Genomic DNA, 15,023 nt, shown 5'->3' on the forward strand with positions numbered 1-15,023 from the left:
AAACACTAAAAAACAGTTGGTCTGATAATTTGTTTTACTGTATTTGTTGAAAGCTAATGTGCACTCTCATCCCCTCCCCAGGCTGTTTATTATCCATATTGGTCAGTAATTACTGTCTTAACATTCATTTGTGTTAAGGCAATAAAATGATTTAATGGGAATGGAAGGTTTATGGCTTTGAAAAAAGTGTTATTTTATGTTCCTGCTCCTAATTGTTTTATTTTATTTTAGATATTTAAAGTCATGTAGTATAAGTTTTATTTTAACAGTTATCATTTCCCTCCTTTCTCTCACTGTATAGACCAGGCAGACCGAACAGATCTGGCTGCCTCTGCCTCTCAAGTGCTGGGATTAAAGATGTACACCACCCACTTTCTTTAGAGACTTTGTTTCTCTAACATAGGCTAGCCTGGAATTCACTGTGTAGCCCAGGCTTGTCATGCCCTCCTGCCTTTAACTCCCAGGTGGAGTGCTGCAATTACAGCTGGGAACCAACACATTCAGTTATGTATGAACAATTTGGAATGTGTAGAAGGAAGTCTTGACTGTGGGAGATTCTGAATTCAAAAATGCTGCCAATTTCTACTTAAAATGAAAATTATTTTAGAGCTACACAGCTCTGTAGAAAGCTCAGTGTTTATTTTATTCTGCTTTAAAAATAGCCAAACACCAACTGGAAGCACATGTGTATCTCTTTGGGTTTTGCTGTCAGGATGAATGCAAGACAATAATGGCTCATTTCTTCAGTGATGTCTAGTTTTTCAAACTAGGTTGTCCTTATTCATTTTTAATTCATTTACTCTATTCTAATAGTTCTTTAAAGCCTGCCAAAGTTTGGAGCCTAGTCATGATGGTAAGTGCCAAACCAGGCAGTTCAAGTTATGGAAAGAAAATGTGAAATGGTAGGAAAATACTAATTTTCCTTATTTTCCTTAGGACATGTAAATGATGCCCCAGGATCCAAGAAGTATAAAGGAATGTTTAAAGTGTTTAGTGTGGTTGCTTCACCTATATATGACTTTCGAAGAAAAGTAGATTTAAGTGCTTTTCTATCTTGGTACTTGTTTCAGGGGTTGTGGAAGGTGATTTAGCAGCCATAGAAGCATACAAGTCATCAGGAGGAGACATTGCACGCCAGCTCACTGCAGATGAAGTACGCTTGCTGAACCGACCTTCTGCTTTTGATGTTGGCTACACTCTGGTACACCTGGCCATACGCTTTCAGAGGCAGGACATGCTAGCAATACTGCTTACAGAGGTAAGTGTGGCATTTTGGTTATTGAACCCAGGGCTTGTATGTGTTAGGTAAATATGTTACCACTGAACTGTTACCAGCTTTAATGTTCTTTTATATTGAAGGGGTTCTTTAGTTCTTTGGTGTTTTTTTTTTTTTTTTTTTTTTTTAACTTTTATTTTTTATTGCTATACTGTGGGTTGAATGTAGGACCTTGTGCATACTAGACAAGTGTTTTACCACTGAGCTTTATCCTCAGTCCTAATGTTTTGTTATTAATGTTACAACATTTCCCCAAACTATTCTTACATGTTTTAAACTTTTTTTCCTTGCTTTTAAAAATCGTTTTAAATTTAAGAGATTTTTAAGAGTTTTAAGATTTATTTTTATTTTAGTGTGTGAGTGTTTTGCCTACTTGTATGTATGTGTGTGCACAATATGAGTGCAGTGACCTTGAAGGCCAGAAGATGGTGTCACATCCATTTGGAACTGGAGTTATAGTTGATTGCAAGATGTCACGTGGGTGCCAGGAAACAAATCTATATCCTCAGTGTTTTTAACTACAGAGCCATCTCATACTCTAGCCCGTTCAATTGTATTTTAAATGGTACTCATTCCCTGGTGTGGTAGATATTTTTTGTTTTGTTTGTTTGTGTAGCCGAATTTCTAAGCGGTCTTATTAAATAAAAAAAACACAGAACCAAATATAGAGGTGAAAGCCTTAGAGATCAGGGAAATAGGAATAGATACCAGCTAACCTTATCTCACCATGCTGCAGCTTCCAAGCTTCCAGTGTAATTCTTGACTGTATATATTGTATATACTTATTGGATATAGTTTTTCTTGTATTAGTTATATAAGCTTTTTTTATTTTAGACAAAACGGGAAATGTGGTGATATCGTGTTCCCCAATATATTGTGCAACCTAATAAACTTATCTGGGGTCAGAGAACAGAACATCCACTAGATAGACATAGAGGCCAGAAAATGACACACACATCTGGAGGCAGAGATCCATTTGGATCTCTGAGTTCAAAGCCACACTGGAAACAACCAGGCATGGGTGACACATGCCTTTAATCCTAGCACTGGAGATCTCATGTCTTGCTTGGGAAAGACACATCCTTTAATCCCAGAAGTTATGGCAGGAAACAAAAAGGTATATTAAGGCATGAGGACCAGGAACTAGAAGCTGTTAAGCTTTTAGGCTTTTAGCAGCAGATCCATTTGGATGAGGACACAGAGGCTTCCAGTTTGAGGAAACAAGATCAGCTGAGGAATTGGCCAGGTGAGGTGGCTATGGCTTGTTCTGTTTCTCTGATCTTTCAGCATTCACCCCAATACCTGGCTCTTGAGTTTTTTATTTAATAAGACCGATTAGAGATTTGTACAACATGTTTGTTTAAAAGACAGGGTCTCGTTAACTGAGGATGAATGTTGTAGGTAGCCAAGGACTACTACTTGAACTCCTCATCCTTCTGCCCATCTCCCAAGTGCTTAGATTGTAGGCCTGTCTTACTTACCAGCGTGTGCGCGCGCGCGCTCTCTCTCTCTCTCTCTCTCTCTCTCTCTCTCTCTCTCTCTCTCTCACACACACACACACACACACACACACGCACACACGCACACACGCACGCTTTTTGTTTTGTTTTTTGAGACAGAATTTCTCTGTTGTAACAGCTCTGGCTGTCCTGGAACTTGTTTTGTAAACCAGGCCGACCTGGAACTCAGAGATTGGCCTGCCTCTATCTCCTGAGTGCTGGGATTAAAGGCATGTGCCACCACTGCCCAGCTCTCTTTTCCCTTTTGTGATGAGGTACTACTGTGTTGCCTAGGCTGGCCATGATCCCCTATACATACAACATCTAGCTTTGAAATACATAGCATATAGTTTCCTGAGTTGATGGAGCTACTGATGTACATCACTGCTCCCAGCAATATAGCCTTTTGAAGCAGGACTTTTCTCCATAATATCTGAGTCATTCATTAGTTTTGATTAAAACACACATTCATTCATTCAACTAAGAAATATTTAGTAGTGCCTTTGCTATGTGCCAAGCTCTGTGGCTCAGAAGGATAGAATTATAAGGATGTTGACTCTTCCTTTATTGAGTTTCTAGAGAAGTGGAGAAATGAGTGGGTATTTCAGTATATTGTGAGTAAATGACTATTTGAGTACATAGGAAAGAGCTTGAGAGGTATCTTCCCTTCCTGCTTAGCAAATCACATTTCATCAAGTTTCCTTCTCCCCCTGCTCCTGCTCTTCCTTTTCTGCCTTGCCTTCTTCCCCTCACAGGATAGCAAGTATCCCAGTCTAGCTTGCAACTTGCTATGAAACTGAGGATAACTTTGACTTTCTAACCCCGCCACATCTAGTTTATGTTGTGCTAGGGGTGGACCTTGTGCATGCAAGGCAAGCAGTCTGCCAAAAGAGCTATACCTCAAATTCCATTTCATCAGATTTCTGGAGGGGGAGTAGAAGTTATCATGTGAAGTAAGCTAGGTGGAGAATTGTGTTAAGTTAACCAAATTTATGACTTATAAGATAGTGTATGTCTGTGTGTTGGTCTGGTGGTGGTGGCACATGCCTTTAATCCCAGCATTCAGGAGGCAGAGGTGGGTGGATCTCTGTGAGTTTGAGGCCAGCCTGGTCTATAAAGCAAGTTCCAGGACAGCCAGGGGTGTTACACAGAGAAAGAGAAACCCTGTCCCCCCCCCCAAAAAAAAAAAACCAGCGAGCAAGTGAGGGAGAGAGGGAAAGTGGGGGGAAGTGTGTGTGTGTGTGTGTATGTCATGCATGCATGAGTAGCTGATTCTGGCTTAGAATTTACAACCTATCATGTCCATTGCAAGAAAATGCCTTATAGTTAAGGCCATTGGCTAAGGAAAAGAAAGATTCTTATGTAGTGAACTCCATGGGTCTTTCCCAGTACTTGGACTTCAGGTTAAATACAACTGGCCTAAGGGAGGATGGTTTGAGGTTTGATGATGGTGGTGAAGGGACTGTTTCACGTTTCTCTTGAAATGTATTCAGAGTTCATTCCATATTATTTTTTAAAAAGACTTTTGGGTATTCATTTTAGCAGTGTTCTCTGACAAATAGTAATTGGGAAAATACCTGATAATTGATTCCTGATTTTCAGTTACTTGAACTTTTGAGTTTCTGGGTTCATAGAGCTAGAATATAGTGAAAATTTTCATAGTTACTGGCAGTCAGTGGAATCTGATAAAATCAAAATACAGAGTCCTATAGCTGTATTAATTGTGCTGAGCTATCATCTCTGGCTCCTTACTTTAACAGCGGTAATACATAGATGACATCGTTAGCAAAACACACTTTTAGTATCTTACTATAAGACATGCTGCTCCAGGTCCCATTTATGGTAGGAAGGAGGCTTTTAAAAAGTAAGGTGATAGCTAGCTTTTTCTCACCAGATTTCTAACAACAGAGAACAGAGCTGACTGGCTCACTCAGTGTCCATGCCACTTACTAACAGATATCCTTTCTGTGATTTAAAGAGTTTCCATAGAAGATGTTTTTGGGGGGGAAGGAGGGCTTGAGATGTAGCCCAGGCTGGCCTCTTCTTACTCCTGATCTTCCCACCACAGACTTCCTAGTGATTATGATCACAGTGTGCACCATCATTTCCTGTTCCACACATTAAATACAATTGGAATGCTAGTTGGACTCTGTACCATTTGTTGCCATTCTGCATTTAATAACTGTTCTTTGAACAGTTGCCCCAATGATATACATGTCCACTGGCAAAGGAAATAATACCTAGTAGTATATTTAAAATAAAAAAAAAAAAAAAAAGAATTTGGGGGAAATTTTGCTCATTTAAGTGCTGTTGTATTTTGTTTCTGTTCTTGATAAATAAGATACAGAAGGAAGTTTCTTTCTGTATTTAAGGTATCTCAACAAGCAGCAAAGTGTATTCCAGCAATGGTGTGTCCTGAACTGACAGAACAAATCCGGAGAGAAATAGCTGCTTCTCTTCACCAGAGAAAGGGAGATTTTGCTTGCTATTTTCTGACTGACCTTGTAACATTTACATTGCCAGCAGGTAACCCCAAAATTTATTATGAAAAGCAATCTCTATTTTCTAAGTTACTTTTTTATGTGGAGGTAAAAATGTTTTTGTAAGAAAGCAAGTAAGTTGGGATTTTTAATATTTTTGTATTTTATGTGTATGTATGAGTGTTTTGCCTATATGTATATCAGTACCCCACATGTGTCCCTGGTACCCATGAAGACCAGAAGATGGCATCAGATCCCTGGAACTGGAGTTAGAAATAGTGAGCTGCCATGTGGATGCTAAGAATCAAGTCTGGGTCCTCTGTAAGAGCAGCCAGCGCTCATCCACTCCTGAGCCATCTCACTAGCCCCATAGGTTAGGGTCTTAAGATTTGACTATTCTGTTTATGCTTGAAATCACTCATGCAATAACTGTTTATAAACAGATACTTTGGTTAGAAGACAGCAAATGACTTTTGTTGTTGTTGTTGGCCTTAGTTTTATTTGAAGACAAGTTCTCACTCTGTAGTTCAGGTTATCTAGAACTTTCAGGGATCTCCTGTTTCATCCATGTGAGTGCTGCAATTATAGGTGTGAAGCCACCATATTCCATTCCTTTTTTTGAGACAGAGTTTCATTGTATAGTCCTGGCTGGGCCTTGAACTTGCTGTGTAGATCTGGCTAGCTTTGAACTCATAGAGATTTCCCTCTTGAGTGCTGGGATTAAAGGTATGTGTTTAGTCTCCTATTTTTTAATTTTCCCTTGATTTTCAAGTCTTTCTGTTTTGAAACTATATACCCATTGGCTACTACTAAATATTGGGATTAGGATAAAGGTTTTTAATGGCTTAGGTTATTTGAATTAAAAATAATGGTACCTTTGAGCATGTCACTGGTTTTCATCCATTAATTTCTGCTACTTATGAAGCATTTGCTAATGTTTTTAATTCTCTAATAGTTGAAAGTGTCTGAAGATTGCCTTTTGTGAATTGATATTGAATAAATACACCAAAGAACTTTTGTTTTGTTTTGTTTTGTTTTGTCTTGTTTTTGTTTTTTGAGACAGGGTTTCTCTGTGTACTCTATAGCCCAGGCTGGCCTCAAACTCACAAAGATCCACCTGCCTCTGCCTCCAAATGCTGGGATTAATGGCGTGCGCCACCACTGCCTGGCTCTTTTTTTTTTTTTTTTAAAGTAAATGTTCTATCTGGTACCCAAGTATTTTCACCTTTGTAGTCAAATGTTTTTACATGTGGGAAAGGTTAATAATGAAGCCTTTGTTTGTTTGTTTATTTATTTATTTTTATTTTTATTTATTTGTTCTTTTGAGACAGGGTTCCTCTATGTAATTGGCTGTCCTAAAACTTGATCTGTAGATCGGGTTGGCCTCCAACTCACAGTTATCCTCCTGCTTCTGCCTCTTGAAACGCTGGGGGATTAAGGGTTTGCACCACCACACCTAGCTAATGAAACCTTTTACAATCAGTAAATTTCATTTAAATGTACTGTGTATTAAGCTCATCTCAAGGCGTTAACTTAAAAAAACTTTATTATTTATTGTGTGCATGTGTGCTAGTCATGGTTTGTTGTTGAGGTCAGAGTACTGCTTACCTGAATTGGTTCTCTCCTTCATCATATGGGTCTTGGGGATTTGAACTCAGGTAATCAGGCTTAGTTGCAAGTGACTTCTCCTGCTGAGCCATCTTGCCAAACCATACATAGGGTTTTTTGTTTTGTCTTTTGTTTTTTTAAAGAATTGAAAATGCCATTTTAAAAAATTAAAATAGTAAAAAAAACAAGAAATTATATATTTTTTAGATTTAAAAATTTTAATGTATATGTATGAATGTCTTGCCTGCAAGTGTACATGTGCACCAAGTGTGCCTGGTGCCATCAGAGGTCAGAAGAGGGCATCAGTTTCCCTGGAACTGGAGTTAAGGATGATTATAATCCATCATGTAGGTGCTGGGAATTGAACCTGGGGTTCTTCTCAAGAGCAACCAGTTCTCTTAACCATTGAGCCACTCTCCCTGCTCCCAGGGGCTTTTAAGGGTAATGCTTTTTATTATACTAGAGTGCTCTGTTAAGTAATCTGAATAGAACATAGAATCCTTGAGGAGGGTTACAAAAACATTGTGTGCCAAAGTTCATGGTTTATTAACTTTTATGAGAAAATTTTTAAATTTGAAAATAACTGTTTTAAATCTGGTGGTGGTGGCACACATCTTTAATCCCAGTTCTTGGAAAGCAGAGGTCATCGGATCTTTGAGTTCGAGGTCAGTCTAGTCTGCAGAGTGAGTCCTAGGATAGCCAGGGCTACACAGAGAAACCTTGTCTCGAAAAACCAAAAAAAGAAAAAGGGCAGGTTTGTGCAGGAGTAGCCCATATGAAGAGAAAGAACAAATACTCTATAAATATTTGTTTACACCTTATTTTTTATATTAACTTTAAGAATTTTAGTAGTGAAACGCAGGAAGTTATATATACATAGTCATATTACATACAACATTAAACAGATATCTGACAACTTCAGTAGAAAGGGGCATTTTTATTAGAAGTTGGTATTTAGTTTATTAAGTTATTAAACATGAGAAACTGCTTTTAAGCCTGATTTTTCTGTGCAGATATTGAAGATTTGCCTCCAACAGTTCAAGAAAAATTATTTGATGAGGTGCTTGATAGAGATGTTCAAAAAGGTAAATGGATATGAATAGTGTAATTTACCTTTTATCCAATCAGTTAACTTTAATTTTTATTTTATTTATATTTTTAAAGTGTTCTATTTGCACGTATGCCTGCAAGACAGAAGAAGGCATCAGAACTCATTATACATGGTTGTGAGCCACCATGTAGTTGCTGGGAATTGAACTCAGAATCTCTGTAAGAGCAGCTAGTGCTCTTAACCTCTGAGGCATCTTGCCAGCCCATTTCATTTTTTTATAATGTAGTAAGTGGTTCACTATATAGCTGTCTTGCCTTGTTTTAAATTTAAAATGTAGAGTCCTGGGGTTGGGGATTTAGCTCAATGGTAGAGCGCTTGCTAGCAAGTGCAAGGCCCTGGGTTCGATCCTCAGCTCCAGAAAAAAAAAAAATTAAAAAAAAAAAATGTAGAGTCCTTAAGAGCAGTATTATAGTTGTCTTATATGCAAAGCCCTAAATTTGACCCACAACTCCAAAACCAGCAGTATAAAACAAAAAAGATATCCAGAGCCTTTGACTGTGATAGAGGGAACAAATAAAAATATTAATTAAAGCTTAACAAAATTCATTTTCTACTACTTACTCTAGAATGAATATATCTCTGTGTTAGCCAAGATTTTAAAGGATTTGGAAGTTGAATAAGTTATTCCAGAACCACAATATGTTTTTCGTATTTAGAAAGTTTACGTTAATAAATTGCATGTATTCTTATATGTAAATGATATTTTCAGTCTACTAAATACTTCTTTATAACTGTGTAGATGTGAAAATGAATGTATTATTTAAATTCCTTTAGAGCTAGAGGAAGAATCTCCAATTATAAACTGGTCCTTGGAGTTGGCTACACGTTTGGACAGTCGACTGTATGCACTTTGGAACCGGACTGCCGGAGATTGTTTACTTGACTCAGTACTACAAGCTACCTGGGGCATTTATGACAAAGACTCGGTGCTGCGGAAAGCCCTGCATGACAGCCTGCATGACTGTTCACATTGGTGAGCTGGCACCCTTCCCTGTTTTCATTTTACAACTGTGCTTGCTAGATAATTTCCTTACAATAGTGGGTTACTTTTCTGCTCAAGTATAATTTTTTTTTAAATGTGTATAGGCATTTTTATTGAATCTGTATCTATACCATGTATGTGTCTAGTACCCAAGGAAGCCAGACTATTGGATCTCTTGGACCTAAAGTTACAGTTTGAGCTGTCATATAGGTGCAGGAATTGAACCCAGGTCCTCTGAAAGAGCAGCAAGTAACTTTTAACTATGGAGCCATCTCACCTTTAATCCTAGCACTTGTGAGGCAGAGGCAGGTGGATCCCTGTGAGTTCCAGGACAGCCAAGGTTACATAGAAAACCCTGTCTCAGAAAACAACAACAAAAAATGCCAACCAACCAAAAATCTATTGAACCATCTCTCTAGACTGTCTTACATTAAAAAAAAATTTAAAAGTTTATTTTTAACTCAAGGTGGTGGGGGAGAGAATGTGTGTCTGCCTATACTGTGGGGATGTGATTGGTTTGGTTTTTGTGATGGCAGTTTTTGTTTTCTCCCCCTTTTTATAGGTCTACCTTGTAAGTTTAATGTGATTGCCCCATAAGGTGGGTATATTATTCTCTGGTTCTGATGAAATTTAGCTTCTTAGCTGGAAAGCCAAATCTGGACTGTGGTAAATCTACCACCTTGCAAAATTTGCTTTGAAAAGCAGTCTGGATCAGGGCATAGTAGTGTACCTGTAACCCTAGCACCTTAGATGGAAGTGGCAGGAAGACTAAGTTCAAGGACACCTTTTGGCTGTGTATGAAGACCCTGTCTCAAAAAGTTTTCCCCACACAAAACTAAACACATCACCCAAAGCAGCTTGGGGATTGTCCTTTGGTAGTAATTGACTCAACTTGTAAGGCTGAAAATGAATTGTGAATTTTAGTAGCTGATTAACTCCTTTTCCTAATTGTGAAGCTTTTATTTTCCACTCTTTAATTTTTAAAAGACATTTGTGGCTACTAATAGTAGCTTTGGGGCTATTCTGCCTGCTTCTTAAAGCTGATAGTAAGAGATCTTCTGACATTTATATTTGAATTGGACTGAGTTATTTTAGGTTCTGTTAGTCTAGTTCGAGGATGGGGAGAGAGAGGTAGCAAGAGAGCACATAAATGAGCTAGGTAGGGCCATTTCATTTTGAGAAACTTGGAGCATTGTGTCAATGCAGCAGAACTCTCAAGTAGTCTTGATTCTAATGTATGCTTCATGGTGAAGACCTGGAGCTATTATGCAGACAGGACTCCTGCTAGAAAGTATGCCTTGATGCCGGGCAGTGGTGGCACATGCTTTTAATCTCAGCACTTAGGAGGCAGAGGCAGGGGGATGTCTGTGAGTTTAAGACCAGCCTGGTCTACAGAGTGAGTTCCAGGACAGCCAGGGCTACACTGAGAAACCCTGTCTTGAAACCACCACCCCCCTCTCCACCCCACCTCCTGCAGAAAAAGAAGAAAGTATGCCTTGATGCCATCTTCTGGAATCTCTGCCATCAGATACCTTTGCTTGGTGTTTTAGAGTTCATATAGAAAGCACAGATCATAGAGATCTCCTTCCGCTATCTTGGGAATAGGTTCAGGATAAAGATTATGATGGACTGTTCTTGATTTATGGTTCAGTGACTAATTTGTTCATTAAACTCAACACATGACTATTAATTACCTGGCAGAATGAGATTGGAGAGCAAACTTGGGTCCTTGTCTAGATTAGGAGAGGAAGGGCCAACATATCACTTGTATGGCTCCTTTTTTAGAGCTGCTCTCTTTAATGAATTGCTAATTTACATAGTCTAGGTCAACAGGGAGTTGTCTTCAGCCCTGAAAATCCCTAGTGAGAACTGAGAAAGCACTGTTCACACTGTTAGGTGAACTTGTATCACTTTTGGTTAGTTTTTATGTCTTTATGTGTTTGTAGCCATGCAGTTCTGTTAGACACCTGTGATCTGATCTGGCAAATGTTCTCTAGACTGAATAGACAATATTGTCCTTGCTTTTGTCTTCCTTTCCTTTCCTGTTACTTCGATCAAATAACCTGGTGCTGTGTGATGGACTTTTCCTGGGGAGACAACATCCAAGTCTACTCACCCCAGAAAAGGAGCCCACAACAGACCAAAGGAAAGTCCAGCTTGATGAACCAATGAGTTTTATTGGGGGGTGGGTTACTTATAGGAATATAGGTGAGGGATTACTTATAGGACCAGAAATGACTAAAGCCCATCTCAGCATGGATGGCAGCTCAGGGAACTCAACAGGTTTTTTCACGTGACTCAGTTGGTCTGAGCCTCTTACAGCAGTTTGCCTGGTCTCTGCTTCTTACAGACAACTGGGCTTGTCTGAGTCTTAGCAACCTTTACTGTTTATATACTCTTGGGAGAGAGGGCCTAATGAATCTAGTCAGTTTGGGGGACTTTCTGAAGCTATTTTGAGTTAACTACCTGTCTTAACAGCTTTCCCATTGTATTTCACCTTTCCTTAGAATATCCTGGTGTTTCACCCCCTATAAACGTCTGCTTTTACATTTCCTTCCAAGATGAAAGATTGTTCACCTGGACAAAAGCAGTTTATAGAGTTTATTTGGCTCACAATTCCAGATTAAAGTCTATTACTGTAGGGAAAGTCAGGGTGGCAGGAACTTGAAGCAACTAGTTACATCATTCATAGTCAAGTGGAGAGCAGTGAATCAGTGCACACATGCTGGTGCTCAGCTCTTTCTGCACTCTGTACAATCCTGCTGTCCTGTCCAGGGAATGGTCTTCTAAACCCAGTTAACACAATCAATATAATTCCGTATAGGCCAGCCTGGGAGAGCCCTCATTGAGTGAGACTCTCTTCCAGGTAATTCTAGACTGTGTCTAATTGGCAATTGACACTATTACTTCATTGAAATGTCTATCCCATTTCTCAGGAACAGGTAGGGGAATTGGTCAGTAAGGGGAAAAATCATTATAGATCTTTTAGAGTCGTTACCGTTTATTTGGTAGTCATTTTGAATTAGTTTTATTTTCTTCAGTGTAGACTGCTACAAATGTCTTGGAAGTATAGATGCATATATGTCTATGCCCTCTCTGGATACATATAGTTAATACTGGGCTGCCATCAATATTATAGTCAAAATACTAAAAAGCTAGACTAAGATGTCTAGAAATTTCAAGGCTGAATTTCTAATATATTTTCTAAAACAGTAGCTTTATTGAAGTACTGTTTGCCCTCAAAAATGTTTAAAGCATATTGTTCACTGCTTATTATTTAATTTATAGGAGTAACACCCACCACTGCAATAGAGCTATAGAGCACTTATCACCTCAAAAGAGAACTCATGTCTCTTTTTTTTAGTACCTTCTGCTTCACAAGCCCTAGCTGCAGGGAATTTTTTTTTTTTTTTTTTTTTCTGAGACAGGGTTTCTCTGTGTAGCTTTGCACTTTTTTCCTGGAACTCACTTGGTAGACCAGGCTGGCCTCAAACTCACAGAGATCCACCTGGCTGTGCCTCCCAAGTGCTGGGATTAAAGGTGTGTGCCACCACTGCTCGGCTTAATTTTTAATCTACTCTCTGTACCTGAACATTTTTTTTCTGGATATTTCATATAAATAGAATTTCAAAATATGTGGTCTATGACTAAAGCATACTCAATAGTATAGCCAAACATTTTTATTCACTTGTTTAACAATGGAAGGAGATTAGGTTGTTTTCAGTTTGGCTCTTACACATAGTTCAACTGTGACAAGTATAAGCCGCTGTGGAACAAAGCATTTTTGTTTCCTTGTGTAGGTACCCAGGAAGGAAATTGTTGGGGCATATAATAAATCTGTATTTAACATTTAAGAAATGGCCAAACTCTGTCTCACAGTATCAGGACCCTTTTAAGTTTCTATCAATGTATGTATTATATCAAGAGTCCACATTTTTCACATCCCCACCAATACTTGTTATTGTTCTGGTTGTAGTCATTCTTGTGCATGTGAAGTGCTATCTTCACTGTTACTTGATTTGTATTGCTCTCCTGGTTGATGGTACTGAATTTTTTTTTCACGTACTTATTATTGTTCATAAATCATCTTTGGTGAATATCGCTCTAATTTCCCTGCTTTTTCTAATGCCTTGATGTTTGGTACTCAGATCTGGGCTTCAGGCATGCTAAGCAAGCATCTACTATTAAGCTAGGCCCTAGCATTCTTTCTATGCTCAGGTTTCGAGAATTGTGTTTTCTGTTGTAGATACAGGTCCCTCTTCAGATAAGTGATCGGTGAATGTTTTCTTCCACCTGTGGCTTTTATTTTCTGATTAATGATATCTTTGGGGGACAAAGTCATTTTTTTAATGTAAATTTATTTTGTTATTTTGTGTGTTTGAGTGTTTTCCCTGTGTGTATGTTTGTATATCACAAGTGCTCTTGGAGGCCAGAAGAGGGTGTCAGATCCCTGGGACTGGAATTATAGATGGTTATGATGGGGTGCTGAGGATCGCACCAGGATACTCTGAGCAGCCGTGTTTTTAACCATTCAGCCCATTCTAGCCCTGAGGTTTTAATAAGTCTCAGTTGTCAGTAATTTTTTTCCCCAGACAAGGTTTCTCTGTGTATCCCTGGTTATCCTGGATCTCGATCTGTAGACTAGGCTGGCTCAAACTCACAGAGATCCACCTGCCTCTGCCTCCAGAGTGCTGGGGTTGAAGGTGCCCGGCCTGTCACTATTTCTTAAATTATACATCCTATTGTAGTCACCGCTGACAACATCTTTTGTAGCTGAAGGTCTGTGCTGGCTGGTGTTTGTCAACTTGATTCAAGCTAGAGTCATTTGAGATGAGGGAATCTCATTTGAGAGAATGCTCCTGCCAGATTGGCCTGCGGGCAAGCCTATGAGGCATTTTTTTGATTAATGATTGCTATGAGTGGGCCTAGCTCTCTAGAGGCAATGCAACCTCTGGGCAGGTGGTCTTGGATGGTATGAGAGAGCAGGCTGAGCACACCAGTAGGCCTTGATGCTCATTGTCTTCTGCTTAGGTTCCTGATTTGAGTTTCCATCCAGAAGCTCCCCTCCCCCAATAAAGTATGACTGAGAATTAAAAGATGAAGGAAAAACTTCCCAAGTTGTCTGCCTATGGCTATGGTGTTTTATCGCAGCAATAGAAACCCAAAACCCAGCCGGGTGTTGGTGGTGCATGCCTTTAATCCCAGCATTTGGGAAGCAGAGGCAGGTGGATCTTTGTGAGTTCGAGGCCAGCCTGGTCTACAGAGCAAGATCCAGGAAAGGCGCAAAGCTACACGAGAAACCCTGTCTTGAAAAACCAAAAAAAAAAAAAAAAAAAGAAAAAAAAAGAAAGAAACCCAAAACCCAAACTAAGACAAGGTCACAAAGATTCGGTCTTCTGTTTTTGTCTTTGGAATTTTAGTTTCAATTTTTGGCATTTAGGTATTTGATCCATTTATTATGACCTAACTTAGTAGAAATCTAATTGTACAATTTGCTGAAAAGATTGTTGTTCTCTATTCTGTTGTCTGGACATTTTTATTGAAAATTAACTGACTATAAAAGATTGTTTTCTGGACTCTTGTTTTTACCTGTCAAAAGTCTGAATCTTTGGAGTCCTATAGCTTTTTTTTTTTTTTTTTCCCTTTTTGTATAAGCTTTAGGATCTATGTAACAATTTTACAAAAAGCCAGTTAGGATTTTGTTTGTAATTGCATAGCATGTGTATATTAATAGTAAGAATATTGTCAGGTTGGATTCTATTGAATCTTAGGATCCATAGATAGGTATTTGATTTTTCAGATATTAATCTAAATTTGTATGGTGCAGCTTGGTTATATATTATTAGGTTTAGGTTGTCCTTATGGGCCCACTAGCTTCAGGGATTGAGAATTTTGTCTTGATGTGTGTGTAGTTTCCAGAACTCTCTTGGTAGTTTCCTTGAGTTTTTATTGCAACCATTGCTTAACTTCTGGCTAATTTAGACCTGTCTCGTTCATAAAATAACTTGAAGTACTAGTCAAGAAATTTGTGGGCCAGTGAGATGGCTCCACAAGTACAGGAACTTGT

At 38.8% G+C, this 15,023-nt stretch overlaps 1 protein-coding gene across 2 annotated transcripts in view; it reads left to right on the forward strand.

The window, feature by feature from the left end:
- Zranb1 (zinc finger RANBP2-type containing 1) overlaps positions 1-15,023 on the forward strand; it is a 56,935-nt gene that overhangs the window by 37,345 nt on the left and 4,567 nt on the right. For both annotated transcript variants that reach the window (XM_036196271.1, XM_036196279.1), the window contains 4 exons: positions 1,071-1,258; positions 5,148-5,301; positions 7,877-7,948; positions 8,749-8,947. In XM_036196271.1, coding sequence (XP_036052164.1) covers positions 1,071-1,258; positions 5,148-5,301; positions 7,877-7,948; positions 8,749-8,947 — 613 coding nt within the window. The remainder of the gene's footprint in view (positions 1-1,070; positions 1,259-5,147; positions 5,302-7,876; positions 7,949-8,748; positions 8,948-15,023) is intronic.

The sequence above is a fragment of the Onychomys torridus genome, chromosome 1 (assembly GCF_903995425.1).
Source record: "Onychomys torridus chromosome 1, mOncTor1.1, whole genome shotgun sequence".
NCBI classification, from domain to species: Eukaryota; Metazoa; Chordata; class Mammalia; order Rodentia; family Cricetidae; genus Onychomys; species Onychomys torridus.